General features: G+C 52.6%; 3 protein-coding genes across 20 annotated transcripts; 1 reads left to right on the forward strand and 2 right to left on the reverse strand.

The window, feature by feature from the left end:
• Positions 1-159: 159 nt before the first annotated feature.
• On the reverse strand, positions 160-5,668 carry TERB2 (telomere repeat binding bouquet formation protein 2). 3 transcript variants are annotated; one of them, XM_079317955.1, is made up of 7 exons: positions 5,482-5,668; positions 5,008-5,086; positions 3,638-3,783; positions 2,821-2,879; positions 756-847; positions 567-655; positions 160-496 (listed from the first exon to the last, which is right to left on the reverse strand). In XM_079317955.1, the coding sequence occupies exons 1-7, from the start codon at positions 5,543-5,545 to the stop codon at positions 354-356; spliced, it is 672 nt and encodes a 223-aa protein (XP_079174081.1). In that variant the 5' UTR covers positions 5,546-5,668; the 3' UTR covers positions 160-353. The 3 variants fall into 3 exon arrangements, with proteins under 3 accessions (XP_079174081.1, XP_079174080.1, XP_079174079.1); XM_079317954.1 differs by having other exon boundaries at positions 567-652; positions 5,008-5,089; XM_079317953.1 differs by having other exon boundaries at positions 5,008-5,089.
• A 1,175-nt stretch (positions 5,669-6,843) lies between these two features.
• B2M (beta-2-microglobulin) lies at positions 6,844-9,473 on the reverse strand. The gene is made up of 4 exons (XM_079317966.1): positions 9,321-9,473; positions 8,896-9,174; positions 8,443-8,478; positions 6,844-7,265 (listed from the first exon to the last, which is right to left on the reverse strand). Exons 1-3 carry the CDS (start codon positions 9,388-9,390, stop codon positions 8,465-8,467), a joined length of 363 nt encoding a protein of 120 aa, XP_079174092.1. The 5' UTR covers positions 9,391-9,473; the 3' UTR covers positions 6,844-7,265; positions 8,443-8,464.
• A 1,468-nt stretch (positions 9,474-10,941) lies between these two features.
• PATL2 (PAT1 homolog 2) lies at positions 10,942-17,789 on the forward strand. Of its 16 annotated transcripts, none has more exons than XM_079317938.1 (19): positions 10,942-11,602; positions 12,003-12,105; positions 12,227-12,522; positions 12,644-12,712; positions 12,821-12,886; positions 13,256-13,426; positions 13,542-13,628; positions 13,774-13,928; positions 14,045-14,122; positions 14,194-14,332; positions 14,447-14,561; positions 14,642-14,742; positions 15,038-15,082; positions 15,236-15,384; positions 15,627-15,786; positions 16,057-16,197; positions 16,276-16,373; positions 16,484-16,608; positions 16,777-17,789. In XM_079317938.1, exons 1-19 carry the CDS (start codon positions 11,579-11,581, stop codon positions 16,857-16,859), a joined length of 2,205 nt encoding a protein of 734 aa, XP_079174064.1. In that variant the 5' UTR covers positions 10,942-11,578; the 3' UTR covers positions 16,860-17,789. The 16 variants fall into 16 exon arrangements, with proteins under 16 accessions (XP_079174064.1, XP_079174061.1, XP_079174052.1 ...); XM_079317935.1 differs by having other exon boundaries at positions 13,259-13,426; positions 16,722-17,788; XM_079317926.1 differs by having other exon boundaries at positions 10,943-11,602; positions 16,820-17,788.
• The last annotated feature ends 781 nt before the right edge of the window (positions 17,790-18,570 follow it).

Below are 18,570 nucleotides of genomic sequence, written 5' to 3' on the forward strand. Positions count from 1 at the left end.
CTTTCAAGTGCTTAAATGTAAGGGAGAAGTCTTATATTTCCTTGATTAAATGAAAGTAAGGAGACCTTGGTGTGTCCCTTTAAGGAAAACTTGCTTAAACTAAACATAGGTTAAATGACCACCACCACCTCATCCTGGAATAAAAAGAAAATATTTTGTGTTTTGAGGAGGAATGTCTGTATTTACATTTGTTGTGAAATTTAGTTTAAATAGTTACTTAAAGAAGCAAATACTGCAATAACTGTAGCCAGTACTTAAATAACACATTGAATACTCTGAGCTGCATTCAGATAATTAATAAATCATCTGGCAGCTCTTAGAGTGAATCTTTTGCTGCTCTAGCCACCTGCTCCTTACAATTTCCTCTTCATTTTGGTCTTCTTGCTGTGAAGGCTAAATTTGCTTTGAACCCAGTAGGCTGCATAGCCCGAGGTGCCAGGGATAAAGTCGTGGAGTTCTCCCTCGTATTTCTTCATGTCCCTTGCAGAAGCATAACCTGCAGAGGGAAAAGGGGCTGAGTCCCTGCTCCATCTGCCCCATCTGCAGCCCTTTCCAGGTGTATTTACCTGTCACCATGTTATTTATTGGGTATTTCTGGAGGGCACGGTATGGAAATTCTCCCTGGGCAAGTTCTTCAGAGTCTGTTTCTTCACTGCTGTACCAGGAGGGAAAAAAATCTGTGTTAGTTCCTATGTGATAGGACTGCCTGGAATTGGGGATGCATACAAATCCCACCACCCAAGGTAGGAAAATACCTCTCAACCAGGTCTAGTGCTTCCTCTGCCTCTGTTTCCTCCTCACAGCTATTACTTGCTGCTTCTGGTTCATCTGTCACATTTTCATTGGTCTGTGAATATCAGTGCAAGGATGAGTTACAATTGTGCCCTAGGTCACCTGCAGAGCACCTGGGACATACTCTGAGTGCATTCATTTTTAGGGCTCATGATTTCAAGCATAATTCAGAGTTAAATTTTAAATCTAAGGGCATTCCTGCTTCAAAAGTGCTGGGAAGTTGCTTTGAGAGGAGTGGGCAGTGACATGAAGGAAAACACACCAAAGGGCTGAGCTCAGCCTGTGGCAGCTGGAATGGTGGAACAGCACTCTCCTGGGAGACCAGATGTATCTGGGCAAGGGAGATAATCCCTCCACTGCTCTCCCCCTTGGGATGTCATGCTGGGATGGACACACAGCACAGCAAGCACAAGGAATCGGAATCAATTAGGTTGGAAAAGACCATTGAGTCCAACCAGTGACCAATCACCACCTACCCAACCAGACCAGAGCACTGAGGGCTGTGTCCAGTCATTCCAGACAGCTTGTTCCAATGCCTAATCACCCCCTCTGGGAAGAAATTATTTCTGATGTGCAACCTCCACCTCTCCTGGTACAGATGAAGGCAGTGTCATCCTGTCCCTTGGTCCCTGGGAGCAGTGCCTGACCCCCACACAGCACCATCCTCCTGTCAGGGAGTTGTGCAGAGCCACAAGGTCCCTCTGAGACTCCTTTTCTCCAGGCTGAGCCTCCCCAGCTCCCTCAGCTGTTCCTGGTGCTCCAGACCCTCTCTTCCCTTTGCTGCACCTGCTCCAGCACCAAAATGGCCTTCCTGAATTTAGTTGAGAGGTACAGAACTGAACACAGGATTCAAGTTGGGGCCTCAGCATTGCCCAGTACAGGGAAAAACAACTTCCTGATCCTGTTGGCCACACTACTGACACAGGCCAGGTGCCATTGGCATTCTTGGCCACCTGGACTCCTATTTGGCTGCTGTTGATCAGCACTCTGAGGACCTTCCTTACTGGGCTGCTTTCCAGCCACTCATCTCAGCCTGTAGCTCTGCAGGGGTTATTGTGGCCAAAGTGCAGGACCCATTGATCCAGCCTGTCTGGGTCCCTCTGCAGAGCCTTCCTAGCCTCCAGTAGAACCACACTGCCACTCAACTTGGTGTCATCTGTGTATCTGCTAGTGGTGGACTCAGTCCCCTCATTCAGATGGGAAATGGTGTCAAAAGCTCTGCTGATGTCCAGGTAGGCATATCCACAGCCTTTCCTTCATCCACCAGGTGCATTCTCCCCACCATGACCTGCCCCTCCTAAATGCTGGCTGGGTCTGATCCCTTGGTTTTCCTCTATGTGCTATGTGATGGCACTCAAGGTGCAACCTTCCCTGCCACAGGTGACACTGAAAGGCCTGTAATTCCCTGGATCCTCCTTCCAACCCTTTTGGATGAGTGTCACATTGATACCCCATCATCTGGGCCCTCCCCAGGGAGCCAGGACTAAAGACAATTGATGGAGAGTGGCTTGGCAAGCTCTTCCTCCAGCTCCCTCCTCACTCTGGGATAGATCCCATCCAGACCCATGGACTTGTGAGCATCTAAGTGGCACAGCAGGTCACTGACTGCCTCCTCCTGGATTTCTGGGGCTCCATTCTGCTCCCCATCCCTGTCTACCACCTCGAGGGCTGTTTGTCCTGATACAGCTGGTCTTAGTGTTGAAGACAGGCAAAGAATGTGTTAAGTACTTCAGCCTTTTCCTAGTCTTTGGTGATGGACACTCCAAAAAAAAGTTGAGGTTTTCCTTGGTCCTCCTTTTGTTGTTAAAGTATTTATAAAAGTATTATCCTTTACAGAAGTGGTCAGATTAAGTTCTAACTGAGCTTTTACCTCTTTAATTTTCTTTCTGCATGACCTAAGGACATCCTTAAATGCTTCCTGAGTTGCCTGCCCTGTCTTTTTTTCCCCTGAATTCCTGTGAAAGCTCCCTGCTGAGCACAAGCTCATCCTCCACCACACACCTGTGTAGTACAAATTTTTCATCTTACCTGCTTTTCAAGGGCATCTGCCTTCTCCCAAATAAACCAGCCAATTTTCCTTCTGATTTCTGTCAAGAACAATAAAACTAGTGACTGAGAGCATCAAAGAACAGGACTGTGGCTGTTGCACCCTGCAGGTGCCTCTGGGGAAAGCCCAAATGCAAGGTCCTGCCCCTAGGCCAGGGAAATCCCAAGCACAAAATCAGGGTGGACGAGAATAGATTGAAAGCAGCTCCAAGGAGAAGTACTTGGGAGTGCTGGTAGATTAAAAGCTCATGGATATGATCCAGCCATGTGTCCTGGGCTTGTGGGCAATGTTGGCAGCAGTGCTCCTCCAGCTCTGAGGTCCCCAACAAAAGGACATGGAGCTTCTGGAGAGAGTCCAGAGAAAGCCATGGACATGCTCCAAGGACTGGAGCCCCTCTGCTCTGGAGCTAGACTGGGAGAGCTGGGAGTGTCATCCAAAGAAGGCTGCAGGGCCTGGACTTGGGATAAGTGCCTGGAGTGACAGGACAAGGGGGAAAGGTTTCAAACTGAGGGCAGGATTAGATGGGATACTGGAAAGAAATTCTTCTCTGTGAGGGTGGTGAGGGCCTGGCACAGGTATCCCAGAGCAGCTGTGGCAGCCCCATCCCTGACAATGTTCAAGGTCAAGCCATTCTGCAGTAATAGATGGATCATATTCTGCCCTCTGGGAGGAAAAGCCACTCCCACGCAGAAGGAAAAGTCCCTACAGCTAAGGAACTGTCAGTTCTAGTTTGCACTAAGGCTGCACTCACAGGGGATTTCCCTGGGAAAACATCCTCAGATTAATTTTTTGCCTGACCTTCTTGCAGGCAGGCAGGGGGCAGGACGAAGTGGCCCAGAAGCACGGAGGGCTCCCCTGCAGTGCCAGTGTCTGCACACACCGAGAGGTAACAGGAGTGAAAGACTGTGGCTCTGCCCTCCAAGTAACGGAGGCTCTCGTGGATGCTGCAAAAGAGAAAGAGAGCTGGTTCCCACAGCACAACCTGGAAGCAAAGCAAAACTGAAATGTTAAGAGGGGTATTGTCATTAAACATGCTATGGTATTTTTGCCAAAAATACCGAATTTTCTGTGATTTTCTAGCTGTGAGACACATCCACTTACAGTCCTGGCTGTCAGCACCTCCCAAGGGCAGCCTGGAATAGGGAAAAAGGTAAATGTATTTTTAGGGATTACACAGTCCCACTCTGCTCTTGAGGTGAAACCACTTTGGGGAGAGCAAAGCCAGGATTTTTCTGCAATTATCCTTCCTATTCACACTGGTTCCTGTTCACACAGCTGAGCAAGGAAGAGGAGGTGGAGGCTGCTGCAGCCCTCACTGTCCTCCTTAAAGGGATAGTAAATCTTGTTTGCTGAGTTTAATGATGTGTATAATGATTACATTTTTTCATGAGAAACTATCTATATATATAGAATATATATCTTTTAAAAATTATCCAGAATTGCCCTGGGGGAACAAGCTGATCCAGCAGAACGTTATTGGAGAAGAAAAGTTGTTATCCTGTGTTTATTGGAATTCCCCTTGCTTAGCTGGAGCAGGTGGCTGAAAGATTCCAAAATTTGAAGCCAGTTTTAAGCACTGGTGTGTTAAAAAGGAACTACTTAGTCCAGCCTAGCAAAGCCCAAAACAAACACTGCAGCTTCCTTCCTCATAAATATGTTTACATTACTAAATAATGAATAAATACAAATATTCACTGATACGAAGGAAGATCCTGAAGACTTGCCTTATATTTGTACAAATATTCCATAAATCTCTGGTTTTTTATATTAAGCATTTTTGCCCTTTTCCATCCATTTTTACCCCAGTACTCCCTTTTAGCATTAACTGGCTTTTTAGCACCAGGTTCCTCCTTCTGTGGGAACTGTATCCCAAATTGCATCCTCATCTAAAATGCTGATTTTCCAGCATATAATTCACAGCCGGCAATAAACCAGCACAATTAATTTAATATGTATCACAGTTAAGCCCCTCTCAACACATGGATGGTTTTTCTCTGTTCTGAGAAATCTACAACTTAGTGTGGGTGTGTGTTTTCCTGACCCCACTGGGCGATGAGATCCTGGTAGATCCACACCGTGACTTTAAAAACACCCCTTTGATTTTTACGGAATGTCAGTATATCCATTTAATACTTTCCACTAAACGCATTAAAGCCTCCTTTGCCCACCTGCGGGTGTCGGGGTGGGCGGCATCGCTGCTGAAGAGGTAGTCAGCATCCAGCCAGTGGGTGGTGGTCCCGCCGCCGTCTGCTGCAGGGACAGGGAGTGACATGAGGGTGGGCACGCAGGAGTGACCTGCCGTGGGGACAGCTGGCTGTGGGGCTGCAGAGACGGGCCCTGCAGTGGAAGCTGTGATAGCTCCCCATGGCTTTGGGACTCCCATTGCTCCCCTGAGGGTTGATCAGGGGTTTTCCTCAGTGTGGGGGCACCGCCAAACTCATGCTCTGCCCTGTTGTGTGGGTCTCTACGAAGGAGCGTCAGGGCTGTGTCCCCACTGCTCTGTCCAGCTGAGGAATTACGGGGCTTTGATCCCCTTTTAATTCCCCCAGAGTAGTGACAAGGCTGTGCTCCTCCCAACTCCCCCGCGGATCCCTGCCAGCCCCGGGATTCCCCTGCACTTGGCCGCTGTCCGGCCCACTCACCCCACAGCCCCCGCGGGCCCGGGCTGACGCTCTGCGAGAACCAAGCGCGGCGCCCGCGGAACATCGCGGCGGGAACCGCCCTGAGGGGAGACGGAGGCGGGAACGGCCGTGAGGAGCTGAGGGGAGGCAGGAACCGCCCTGAGGGGAGACTGAGGCGGGAACGGCCCTGAGGGGCTGAGGGGAGGCGGGAACGGCCCTGAGGGGCTCAGGAGGAGGCGATAACTGCCCGGAAGGGACGCCGTGGTGGGAAAACCGGGCGAGAGGGAGAACGGCTGGAGCTGTGTCGGGGAGCTTTAAGCCGGATATTACAGAAAGGTTGTTCCCCCACAGTGTGGTCGGGCAGCCCCAAGCCTGACAGAGCTGAAAGGGCACTTGGACTTGTGCTCTGAAGCACATGGTGGAGCTTTGGGGTGTCTTGTGCAGACTTAGGAGTTGGACTCGATCCTTGTTCTCCTAGAAGTTAAAAAAAAAAAAAAAAAAAAAAAGCAAGCCAAAAAACCCAAACCCTTACATTTTGCTGACTGGAAACTGCTAGCAGAAAAACTGCTTATATTTCATAAAGCACAAATGAGGCTTGTTTTATGCTTCATGCTTCCCAGCATATCTCTGAGGATAGCCCATCCCCTGGGAACTGCTGTTAGCAGCAGCAGCAGCAGCAGCAGCAGCGCAGCAACATCCCGAGAACCTCAGAACACCCAAGACACTGGATAAAACAGAGATAATATTTCTGAACATGGTCCTGAAATCTAAAAGAAAATCAGCCTCTGGTGTGGGCATGTGTTGTTCTCCCACAGGCAGGGGATTTTTGAGTAAACCATCCAGATATTTCTTAAGAAAGAACATAAAAATCCCAGAGATGCAATCAGGGCAGACTTCCTCATTATGGGAAGACGATGTGTCCTTTGGAGACAGGGTCATTTCACATTGCCTCCACAAATCTTCAGTTTCTGCAGTTGACTCCACTCCTGTCCTAATTAGGATGCTCTCCTGGTAGAGAGGTTACCCAGCCATTATTCTGGTGCTCTTGAGGATAGGAAAGGTAGAGCTGAGGCAGTAGTATTTGTTTTGGGTACAACTGCACTTCTCCATGGGGTCAAGCACAGAGAGAAAACCAGAACTGCAATTCACCAACATACACACATCTGCTTCCCCCAGGCTCAGCTTTACACCACACACTCCAAGATGCATCAGCCAGAGCTCTACCCCTTGGAGAGACCACCATTCCCTGCCATTTCTCCTTTTAGGGTGTCCCACCCTATGTCCCCAAGGCTCTTTACCCCTATTTAAACATTGTGCCTTCCCTTCAGAGCCACAAAGGAGCCTCCAGCCAGGCAGACACCAAATTAGCAAAAAAAAAAAAAAAATCTTGAATTCTCTTTTTATTAATGGAAAGGTGCTCTTGCATATTCTCATTGGGAAAAAAGCACAACTGACCATCATGCCACCAGAGCTACATATCCACCCACAACCCAGCGGCCATCACAGCCTGTGAAATCAGCTTGAGCTGTCAAATTACTCTGAAGACACAGTTTAAGGACTAGCATTTTATTAAGGTATAAGCATCCTGTAAAATTTGGACCAGTGAAGAGCATTGTTTTTCAAGCAGTAATGTGGGCATTTTTAGCTAGATGCTCAAAAAGTCTGCAGAGATCCCTTGATGCTCTGGCCAAGTGATTTTTAACAAGGTTTATCAGCAAATTTCTGAAAGCAAGTTGATCACTCAGAGTACGATGAAGAATGGACACAAGCTTGAGAAGACTTTGTCTTGCAAGGATTTCTCAGATCTGCATGGAGAAAGTAGATTGACATCAGTCACTCTAGTGACATCTTCAACTGTAATTATTTTAGGACTAAAAACCAGTTTCTTGAGAGCAGTCTGACTTGCAGTGTCCTTTCAGAACCACCTTCCAGTGAGATTCAGGTAAAAATTCTGCAGAACTTGCTTTTCTGTCCCTTCCTTGGTAGAGTTCAGAGTTCAACAAAGAATAATCCTTTGTTCTCTACCCCAGGGAGTTTGTCCTGCTCTCAGCTCTTTCCATGCCAGGTTAGTAAATTCTCGTCCTCAGACCACAGTGAAGTCACCAACGTCCCACCTCCACCCAGACTTGTCATCCCTCACCAATGTCCCACCAATCAAAGCCACGGTGCTGTGTGGGCACAGCACATTCCAAACCCTGCCTTGGGGCCAGGTTTGCACCCTCACTGCCCAAAGGTGAGTGACAAACCAGAGGAGTGACTATACACAACTTTTTAGAGCTCTGCAGGAACTGGGGTGTTTCACGTAAGGGTCCTGTCAAGGCTTTTCCCAGGCACAGTTAATCATTATCCAGCCTCTAACAGGGCACATAACTGTTTCAACCAGAGTTATGTCAGCTGGCCCACATATTCAGTTTCTTTTCCCTACCAAGTGTTAAAGCAGAATTTCCCCATTGCTAAATCCAGATCAGTTACACGTAGGTAGTTTGAAGAAGTTGGAGCCCTCAGACTGAGACACTGGTGAATACACCCAAAAGTGTTTCAGGTTTGTGCTTCTCGAATTCCCCATGGCGCTGCCCTGCCACAGCCTGCTATCCACCCTGTGCACAGGGATCCAGAGCACAGTGACTTCCTGCTCCTCCCCTGACAGGATACAGCACTTCGGGACCTGAGGGAGCTTTAGGGGACCTGCGACAGCTCTCTGCAGTATCTAGCTGGCACAGCAACAACACACAGAGAAGATTTTCTCCCAAGTTCTCTTTTTTTTTGAGCAAAGGACTCTTGTAGGCATGGGACGGCCAAAACCGGACCAAAGAAGTGGGTAGAAAGGGTGCGGGAAGAGTTTTGTGTCCCAAATCAGCACTAATATTATCTACTTTTTGGGTGTGGTTGCTTCTGTTCCTCAGCTTTTCAAACCCTCCCCCCCTACAGAAATGGATCTGTGTTTCCCTTACTAGCATGGCACACAGTATAGGAATAACTCACCATGAACTGCCCCAGGCACAGCTCAGAAGTCTGGTTCTGCAGGAAAGAAGCGCAGAGCGTTAGGCTCGGTGTCAAATGACATCCTCTCTCCGCTGTCCCCACAAGGCTTCCCCCGGAAACAGCCCCGGTGTGGGAACCACAGAGTTGTCCTCAGCTATAGCTGAGGCTAGGTTTACCACCATCAGCCCCGACCGCTGCATCCGCCTTTATATTCACCCAACATCTTCTAGTTAAATTCACAAGACAGAGATCGGATGGCACGGTATCACCGAATCCCTACGGATTAGCACCAACACATGTCCTCCCTTTTTGGCTACAGTCAATTTTCTATCTCTAATACAAGCCCTTCAAACCCCGCTCCGTTACAACACCGTACTTCCCAGGAAAAGGAACAGAGACGGCATGGATATAGAACAAGGAGCTCCAGCAAGGAGGAGGGAAGGTACAGCATACCCCATCGGTAACTGCGTGGCTCCGGCATGGTGGAATGCACCACCCTACAAACGAAGTCATCACCCCTTGTGGGAATGAAGGGCGCATGGACCAGGCGCTGGAACTGCCACTTCTCGTTGAAGGACAAGTCTCCGTACTGGACGTCGGGAAGGGGCTCCCCGTTCTTCAGGAGTTGGATGTCAATCTTGGGTGGGTGAAAGCCAGCGACGAAGCACTGGAGGGTGTTCATCTTTCCTTCCTCAGCGCGAGAACGCGCGTAGACCTCGACCTTCGGCATCTCTGGAGATAAGGGCGAGGGCGTGTGAGAAGCGAGGCTGCGGTGGGCATCGCCTCGACACCAACACTCGCCCACCCACTCACCCGGGCACAGAGACCCGGGACCCCGCAACCCCGCCAGGACCCTTCGCGCCACCCCAGGCACTCACCAGCGGCCGCCCCCTGGCCGAGCAGCGCCAGCAGCGCCAGCAGCCCGAGCGCCAGAGCTCCCCGCGCCATCGCCGCTCCTCGCTGCCCCGCCGTTTCCCGGAATGCCCCAGCCCTTTCCGCGCTCTGCCTTTTATACCCGCCGGAACCCGCGGCCAATCGCGGCGCGGAGCGGCCGGCACGTCACCGGTCTCTGAGCAGAACGGGAGCTCCGGGGTTGTGCGAGCCAGAGCGGCGCTTTCGCTTTCAGTTCCGCACTGGGTGCGGGGCGAGACCCGAGCACAGACCCTGCGGCGTCGGGCAACGGCGGCTGGACTGAGCGCGGCTGGGCAATGCCACCTGCTCTGCACCAGCCCCGCGGTGGACACAGACCCAGGGCAGCGCCCGTCCCCTGGCCACTGCTGAGACCACACCCCAAATCCTGGGGTCAGTTCTTAAGGACACTGGGGGAACTGGAGCACATGAGCAGCTGAGGGGGCTCGGCCTGAAGAAAAGGAGGCTCGGGGGGACCTTCTTTCTCTACAGCTCCCTGGGGGCAGCCAGGTGGGGTTGTGCTCTGCTCCCAGGAAGCAAAGGAGAGGAAACAGCTTCAAGTAGCACCAGGAAGGGTTTAGATTGGATCTTGGGGTAAAGTTCTCTGAAAGGGCTGTCCAGCCTCACCACAGGCTGCCAGGGCAGTGGTGGAGTCCTCATCCCTAAAGGGATTTAAAAGCCCTGTGGATGTGGCACTTGGGGATATGAGTGGCCTTGGCCTTGATGGTCACACAGAGCTTTTCCAACCTCTAGCAGAAGATTTTGCATTGAGGCCCAGTAGTACACCAACAGCCTATGGTGGAGCAAGCTGTCCACTTTCCTTTACAAACCTCTTTCAAAACCTGCATGGAATATCTCATTCCAGCAGCTGCAAGGTGAGAAACTGGCTGTTTATTTATAGCACAGCACAGACTCTCTGACATAAAACATGAGAATTCTAACACCAAAAAAAACAGGTTTTTGTGGTGCTTCCACTAAAGCCTAATGAGGCTAGGAATGCTACTGAGTGTCCCAGTACTGCTGCTTGGAAAGAAAATAAGGGGAAAAGAAAGGACAGTCACTACAAATGGGGAGAAAACAGCAGCATGGTGCAAGTACCAAAACACTAAGTCCCTTTAGGACCTGTTTTCTTAATGCAACTCATTAAAACACAAATTAAATTAAGCAAGCATGTATGGAGAACACCCCAAAGGCAGCAGGTAAATCAGGAGAAGCCAAGCAAAGGAAAATCTTAAAAAACTTGTTATCAGCTCCCAGCGGCCCAGCTTCTGCTGGGTTTGCTGGCTATTCAGCACTGCCAGCCATGCAGCTGAAAACACGCCATGTTTTTCTAGTGTGGGATAAACAGATGCAGCTGTGGCCAGAGCCTTATCAAGGATCTCAGGGCTCCTGCAGAAATAATCCCAGCGTGCTCCATCGGTGGCAGAGCTGTTATTAGTCACCACATCAGCAGTCACCACCCTGGTCCAGCTGTCCCACGGGTGAATCTGGCTCTGCCCAAGTGGCTCTGGGGAAGGATGGCCGGACATGGATTCGTTCTGGGCCCTTTGAATCCCTGGCAATGACTCTGCTGTAACCCACACCACCTGTCAGAATTTCTCAGTAAACAGGAGCACTCTTCCATATGATGTCTATGAAAAGCCACAATGATTTGGTAAGAGTAGCCAAATCTTCCACTTTTGGGACATTTCTCTTTTGTTAGCAAAACATTGGGAGAATTATTTGGGAGTGAGTGACATGACCAAGGTGCTTCTAGTATTCAGGGCGATAAGAACAACCCGCTATGCTTTGTGGAATGCAGAAATTTCTAGTGTTAGTGTTGACTCCTGTGCCCGGTGTTATTCAATCCCGACAGGGACACATCCCACCAGTTTTCCGTAACTCCCCAGGAGGATATCAGCTCTGAGAACACCATGGCAGTCAAGGAGCAACGCCAGCAGTGGGATAAACTGCGCTGGGGTGTTCTGTGCTCGGAGAGCCGCAGGTGGAGTCACTAGACCTGTTCACCCTCGCTCCGCTCCCGGCTCCAGGCGCTCCTCGTGCGGGGCGCGGCGAGGCGAGTGCGCAGGCGCAGGGCGCCGCTGGGAGCCGCCATGCTGTACGGCAGGCGCATGCCGGGCGCGGGGGCGGCCCATAAAAGGGGCGGTGGAGGCAGCGGGGCCCTGTAGAGGGACCCGGGACGGACGGAGGGTGGGTGAGCGGGAGGAGGCGGCGGTGGCACCGTGGGATGGCGGAGGGCGGCGAGCGCATTGTGAGTGCCTGCCCTGCTCCGCTACCCCCTGCCGGCGTCCCGCCGTCTCTGCGGTGCTCGCTGTCGGAGCAGACTCTGCCCTGGAGGCGCTGCCGGGATGCTCTTCCCCGCCCTGTGCTCGCGTGCCGCTCGTGCCCTCGCAGCGGCTGTTCACTGGAGCCCGGTGGTGTCTCAGCCCAGCCGCACCGGTGCCGTTCCGTGCCGGCATTTGCTGGTGCCTGCGGCTCCTGTCCTCGCTGGCAGTGCCGCTGGCTCCTGATTTTCCCATTTCCAGCTGTGAGCCCTATGGGTTGCCTGGCACCGCCAGCAGAGTGAGGGGGAGGTTGGGTGCCCCCCCCACTTTGGGAGCATGTTAGGGTTACCTCTCCCTTAGCAAGGAATCTGCTGCTTCCAAATCCAGATTCTCGAGGATTTTCTGCTGGTGGAAGATGCGCTTCTGCTGGAAGAGATGGCTGAGGAGGATGATGAACTCGACCTGTACAACGAGATGACTTTTGGGTTAGGTAAGACCTCAGGGGAGTCTGGTGTTGGAGAGACCTGCCAGCACGCTGGGGGAGCAGACACCCTGGTGGGCACTGTTCAGGCATTCACCCGCCCTGCTGTGTGCTGCTTCCCCTCTCCAAGACCGAGACTCCACAGAGGAGGGTGTCCCAAAAGTCCTGGTGGTACCGAAGATAAGCCCTGAGGTGGCCAAAGCACTGGTAGAGGCAACTGGAAGAACAGCTGAGCAGCTGGAGGAGCTGGCCGAGGAGGAAGGTGGGATAGAGCCAGAGGTGGAGCAGGTTAACTCTCAGTTGGAGGAAGAGGTAGAAGAGCTGGAGCCTGAGGAACAGGAGGATGATCAGGAGTGCTTTGAGGAGCCCGGTGAACTGGGAGACCCAGCAGTGATGAGAGCTGTGCGGAGCAAACCCACGCTGGAGGTGATGTATGAGCGTACAGGGGGTCCTGCTGCTCCCCCCTCCCTCCACACACCTGTGGGTCCTGCCCCACAGAGAGTCCTGGGGGCAGGGAGGCAGACCTTTAGCTCCCCTTTCCTTGCAGAGCCAGGACTCAGCAGTGCTGGACAGCAGGATTGGTACTTGCTGGGAAGAGTTTGGCAAGGAGGACATGGTAAAAATGTCCCTACCCATTTGGTGATGAGGCAGGGTGGCTCCTGGGGTGTCCCCTGCTCTCTCCTCCTGTTCACTTGCCTTATGCCAACATCTCTCTCTTTTCCAGCCAACAATGGATCCCATGGAATGGGGCTCTTGCCCTGGGGGTGCCCCACGCCACCTCATGCTGGAGGTGGGTACCTCCAGCCAGGCCTTCAGGGAGTGGCTAAGGGCTCCCCACTACTCTAGGACAAGGGTCACACAGGGAATTTGGGACACCTGGAGGTGCAAAGATGTACCTTGAGTGTGAAGGCAGTGAGTTCCCACCCAAAGCAGAGCCTAGGTTTGAAAGCAAAGTTGTTGAATTTGGGGGGGACTGGGACCTCCATGTCAGGTGTTCCCATGGGTCCCCAGCTGCCCCACACTGCCAGCTGGAAGCCCAGCTGGTGCATGGTTTTGGTTGAGCAATCACCAAAGGTTTTAGTGAGCTGAGTGTTGCTGAGGGAACAAAACTGTTCCCAGCTGTGCTCTATTCCCACCTGCTGCTGCCTCCTCCTCCCAGCAGGATAAAGCCATCCTCCAGGTCCTGGAGAGACCTCCACCATCTCCCAACATGACTCTCGACTTCTGTGGCTCTCCTGCACAGAGTGCCTATGGGAGCTCTCCCAAACTCAAGTGCCCTGACTTAAGACTGATGTCCCCCAAGCCTTTCCCCCAGTGCTTTCTCCAGCAGGTAACAGATTTGGGGGCTCTTTTTGTGTCCCTTCTTTTTCTGCTACCCCTTCTTGGAGGTGCAGCCTCTAGTACAGGCTTGTCTGAGTGACACCCCACCTCCTGTTCTGCACCAGGCACCTCTGATGTCTCCTCGCTCCCCATGCTCTCCTCGACCCTTCTCACCAGCTTGCAGACCCACTCCACTCTTCACTCCCAACCAGGTAATGTGGTGGGCTTTGAGCCACTGTGGTGGCCCTGGAGTGGCAGTATGTGGAGGTAGCACTTTGCCAGAGGAATAGGAGCCAGCACAGAGCTGGCTGACCCCTCTGGGATGCTCAGAGCCTTGATGTCCTCTCTCCCTCTCAGACAGCAGGTTATGCACCTCTGACTCCTTTCCAGCCTGGGTCCCCCACTGTGGGCAGCCCACCAGGACCCCTGGGCATGCACTTCAGGCCCATGTCCTCTTCTTTGGACCCTGCTCTCCTCTTCAGCCCTTCAGCCATGGGCCAGCTGAACTTCAGGTAGCAGGAGTGGAATGTTGGGGTGTGACTGGAGTGCCCTACAAAGCAGCTGGGGGTCACCTCACTCTGAGGGTGTCCCAAAACCCCCCTTGACCCCTGTCTGGTGTCCCCTGCAGCACACCCAGCCACATGACCCAGCTACACCCCCAGCACCAGCGCATCCTGATGCAGCAGCAAGGCAGGCAGGCGCAGAGGTATGGGGGTCTTTCTGATGCAGGGGGGGCTCTGGGTGGTCACAGTGGTCTGAGGTTTTCTCCTGTACCAGTGTCTCCCCCAAGAAGCTGTGGTCTCATAAAGCGGACCCTTATGCCGGGCTGATGACTTCCAAGGAGAAAGATTGGGTTGTCAAGGTGCAGATGATGCAGCTGCAGAGTGAGAATATGGATGATGACTACTACTACCAGGTGAGCTCCTTCTGGCTGCACCTGCTGCTTGCCCTCCTCAGGGTGGGGCTTTGGGAGCTGGAGAAAACCTCCAGGACTTGTAGAGGGGACTCGTGGCTTTTCCTGTTGTTACAGACCTACTACCACCAGCTGGAGCGCAAACAGGCAGAGGAGGAGCTGCTGGGCAGGCGTAACAAACCCCCCAAGCTTGTCACGCCATTCATCCAAAAAGTGGAGACCTATGACTCTGGTGAGAGGCTGGGGCAGGTGTTGGGGGGCTGGGTGAGGAGTTCTGGGGTGTGGAGTCACCATGTTTCTGCTCTTCTGCAGTGGTGCGCATCGCTGGGTCGCTGGGCCAGGTGACGGTGTCCACCTGCTACAGCCCTCGCCGGGCCATTGATGCTGTGCACCATGCCTTCGTGGAGGAGGAGGTAGGTGGAGGGAAGCTGGGCTGGTTGGGGCCCTGAATTGCTAAGAATGCTGCCTTAAGCAGTGGGATGGGGCACACAATTGGAGGAGGTGCCACCTCAGCAGTGGCAGCTTATGCCTTGCCAAGGGGTGGGATTGGACTCTGGTCAGTCATAGCTGGCCATGGTTTCCCTATGGGACTGCTCTGTGTCCTGAAGTCACCTCTGGTCCCCGGGGAGCAGCTGGCCCAGCACTGGGCAGGTGGCAGTGTCTGGGGATGGCTGTAACCTTTGTACCTTTCTTTCTATCCCCCCAAAGGCCTCAGGGATGCACCGGTTACGGGCGCTGCACAGGATTGAGAAGGTGAGTGAGTGGTGATTTGGGGAAGGGCAGGTTGGTCCAGGTGTTCTGTTTTCATCCAGGGATTTCTCTAAGGAGACATCTACCTAGGCAGAGTCCTGGATAGCCAGTTGGTAGTGCTCCAAGCTTCCTCCTTGCCCTGTGTTGTTTCTTTAGCTCTTCCTGCAGCTGCTGGAAGTGGAGGAGGTTCAACAGAAAAAGTCCCTGGCCGTGAGGGAGCAACAGCCCCACAGACAGGAGGAGAAGAGCCAAAAAGTAGAGAGTATCTACCAAGCCTTGAAAATCAGGGCTTGCAGCAGTGAAGAGTGAGTCTGTGCCATGGGGAGAGGGGAGCAGGCAACATGTCCTGGTCCTTGTGGATCTGAGATGCTCATTGATGAGCAGGTCTGGGTCACAGGAGGATTTGGTCCTTCTTTGTGTCACTGCAGCCTGTGCTGATCCTAACTGTGAACCTTATGCTCCAGTGGAGCTGATGCTGGTCCTTTTGGATGGACAGAGATGCTCCAGGTCCCCTTGGGATTTGTGCCAATGGAGCCTTTTTTCCCAGGGAGGCAGAAGATGAATTCCTACAACTGCTGTGTGTGCGGAAGGGCAAGAAGCTCATGGCCCGGCTGCTACCCCACCTGATTGGAGAGCAAAGGGAGAAGATCCTGCTGACCATCACCTACCACCTGCCCTTTCTCATGAAGAAGGACATGCTGGATGAGGCAAGCACCTTCAGCCAGGGCAGGGATGGCCTGGGCTGTCTCCTCCCTCCTCTGTTCTTGCTGGAGGTGGCACCCTGGGCAATGAGGGAGTTAGCATGAGACAAGAGCTTTTTCCCATTCTTGAGGGGGAGAAGGTCTCTAGGAGTTAGCCACCATCAGTCCTGGTGACCTGGAGTGACCCTCCTCTCCAAGTGCTGGGATGGGGATGTGGCTGTGGCTGTGACAGGTCCAAGGATCTCAGATTCCTGCTCTCCCTTCTGCCCTGCCCAGTCTCTCCCCCTGCTCTACAGCCCGTTGAATGAGGTGGTGGGTGAGATGACCTTCAGCAAACTCATTGAGGTCCTACAGGAGCTCACCCGGCCTCTACCTGAGACTTCGGAGCTCCCCCTCACCATGGCCCTGAAGAACCAGGTATGTGGCCCTGAGCTTCACTGTGTCCCTGGGGTGCCACTGCTGCTGGCTGTGACATTCCTGGTGCTTTTCCTGCAGTTTGGCATCTCCTTGCTGTATTCCTTGCTGAGCCATGGAGAGAGGCTGCTGTCCTCACGTATGCCACTGAAGCCATGCAGAGGGGACTTCGAGGCATGGTGAGGGGCTGTGTGAGCTGGGGGGGAGGAGGGGGGTTTGTCACCATTCCATGGGGTGCTCACCCCGTGCTGGTGCCCCCAGGACGGACACAGTGTACCTGATGTCCCAGGAGCTGTCACGCCTGCCCACGGCATCACTGGCAGAGCCTCTCTTCTTGCCCAGCAACCTTGTCTTGCTCTTCTGCCGCTACCTGGACAAGCAGACTGTCTATCACCTGGCAGCCAAGATGGCTGAGTGAGTAGTGCCTGGACTGGCCCCCTGCTTCCCCTGGGGATCCCTCAGGGGGAGAGGAGCAGACAGCACTGGAGGCTCACTGCTTCCATCCCCCCCCTTGGAATTATCTCCAGATACCTACTGGGCTGAGCTGATCCTGGTGCCTTTCCTCCCACTTCTTTGGGACAGATCAGCAACATCCAACACACTCCAACATCATCTTTCCCTGCAGATGCTCCCCACTGCCCACGGAGGCTGACATGTTCTGCTGAGCCTTGGGGCTGGGGCCCAGAGCCGGCGGTGCTGGGAACGGGCAGGGCCCGACACCCTGGCTTGGGAAGTGAACACTACCCTGGTGCAGGGCACTCTGGGTGACACAGGCACTGGCAGGGCTGGCATCACCCTGTTCTGCTGCCTGGGAGCACGGGGGTGGGTGAGTGTAACTTATTTTGGCCTTCCCCCTGCAGTGGTGGGTGCTGGGTCACAGCAGGGGCCAAGGTGGGGCACAGGGGCGCTGGGAGCACCTAGGGGGGAGGGATTTTGTCTATAGCACATTCTGTAAAGTGCTTGAAATAAAATAAAAAGGTGATTAATGAGCTCCTTTGGCTCCTGGGGGCAGATTATGTTGGATGCATAGTGGTCCTTTGGGCATTGCTGAGCAGGGAGACCCCTGGCCTGGGACAGGCATCTGGCAAGGAGAAGGGAGGGATGCTCAGAGGATTGAGGACAGGAGAAAGGAGTGCTTGGAGAGAGGATCAGAAGCCCCACACACCTGAGCACACAGAGAAGGGGAGTGGGCTGGAAATGATGGGATGTGGTGGTGAAGATAAGTCAGAGCTTGTCCTGATAGGGAAATGAAGACTTATGCAGGCATCTGACAACACAGGAGCAGGATATGGTGGGGAGGTCTTAAACATATAAGTTTGGGTAATAAAGCACCTCTTGTCTCTGAGCTCTCAAAAGCTGTTTGGTCTGAAGTCTTCTAGTCATGGTCACAATGAAGTACCTTGAAGCATCTTCCTAAGCAATTGTGACTACCCCAAGCCAACTGATCCTCATTTCTGTATCTGAGGCTCAAACTAGCCATGTCTGCTTCCACTATGGGACTCTTGGTAGCTCCTGCCTGGTTTTATGGTGGGATTTTCCCTAATCGTATGGGACAGCTGGGACTGGGCCACCTCCACCCAGCCAGAGGTCTAAACCTGACACCCAACAGCTGCTGTGTATTCAAAAGATTTGCAGCAGAAAGTTGTCTCGTCTTCAACTGCCCAAGGTCACGCTGAGTGGATGAAACTATTCCTTTAAAAGGGGATCCTTCAGAGGCCAAAGGGAGAATTTACAGAGAATAAGGCTGTGAGGGCTTGAGTGGGATTTATCTCCACTGCTCATCAAGGTAGCTCAGTTTCTTCTGCATCAGTGCAAAGTCCTCCTGTGAAGGCAGGACCTCCCAGTTCTTCTGGCAGCTGTACCTCCTCCTGCAGCCTCTCCTGCTCATCTTAAAGGATGTATATACTTTCATGCTGTATCCTTAGGGAATATTTGGGACAGCCATGTTCATTCCTAGCCATCCTCTTCAAAAGAGTGATACTGCCATGTGCTCTGTGGGGTGAGCTTCTCGTTCCAAACCCACTGAGCAATCTGGGAGGATTCCAGTGTGGGGTCTCACCTGCTAATGAAAGAACAGACTTGCTGTTACAAATCCCAGAGAGAATTTGAGGTAGGAGGGAATTAGCAGCTGCTCATTGATAGCAGGAATTGGGGAGGACACTGGCAAGTCCTTCAGATAAGGATAAGCTGTGTTCTGTTTTCTGTTTACTCTTTGTCTGGCAGCCAGTGTACATGAAAGATGTAAGTGTGACCTGGCTGCAGCCACGTACTACATCAAGTTCTCTAGCATGGAAGGTTGGAGATGTCTGCTGGATTTTGCTGTTTCATTACAGGAGACAGCTGAGGGAAAAGAAGGAAAACACATCTCTTCATTAC

This window comes from Erithacus rubecula, assembly GCF_903797595.1.
Source record: "Erithacus rubecula genome assembly, chromosome: 14".
Classification (NCBI taxonomy): Eukaryota; Metazoa; Chordata; class Aves; order Passeriformes; family Muscicapidae; genus Erithacus; species Erithacus rubecula.

What these genes read in the sequence shown, in the direction of transcription:
- TERB2 (XM_079317953.1), bottom strand. Translation starts at nt 5,545, where the DNA reads ATGTTCCGCGGGCGCCGCGCTTGGTTCTCGCAGAGCGTCAGCCCGGGC. An exon ending in GGGCCCGCGGGGGCTGTGGG is followed by an intron (nt 5,090 to 5,481) that starts GTGAGTGGGCCG and finishes CTGTCCCTGCAG; the next exon opens with CAGACGGCGGCGGGACCACC. An exon ending in GCCCACCCCGACACCCGCAG is followed by an intron (nt 3,784 to 5,007) that starts GTGGGCAAAGGA and finishes TCTCTTTTGCAG; the next exon opens with CATCCACGAGAGCCTCCGTT.
- PATL2 (XM_079317926.1), top strand. Translation starts at nt 11,579, where the DNA reads ATGGCGGAGGGCGGCGAGCGCATT. An exon ending in AGTTTGGCAAGGAGGACATG is followed by an intron (nt 12,713 to 12,820) that starts GTAAAAATGTCC and finishes TCTCTTTTCCAG; the next exon opens with CCAACAATGGATCCCATGGA. An exon ending in AGTGGAGACCTATGACTCTG is followed by an intron (nt 14,562 to 14,641) that starts GTGAGAGGCTGG and finishes GCTCTTCTGCAG; the next exon opens with TGGTGCGCATCGCTGGGTCG.
- B2M (XM_079317966.1), bottom strand. Translation starts at nt 9,390, where the DNA reads ATGGCGCGGGGAGCTCTGGCGCTCGGGCTGCTGGCGCTGCTGGCGCTG. An exon ending in CGGCCAGGGGGCGGCCGCTG is followed by an intron (nt 9,175 to 9,320) that starts GTGAGTGCCTGG and finishes CCTTATCTCCAG; the next exon opens with AGATGCCGAAGGTCGAGGTC.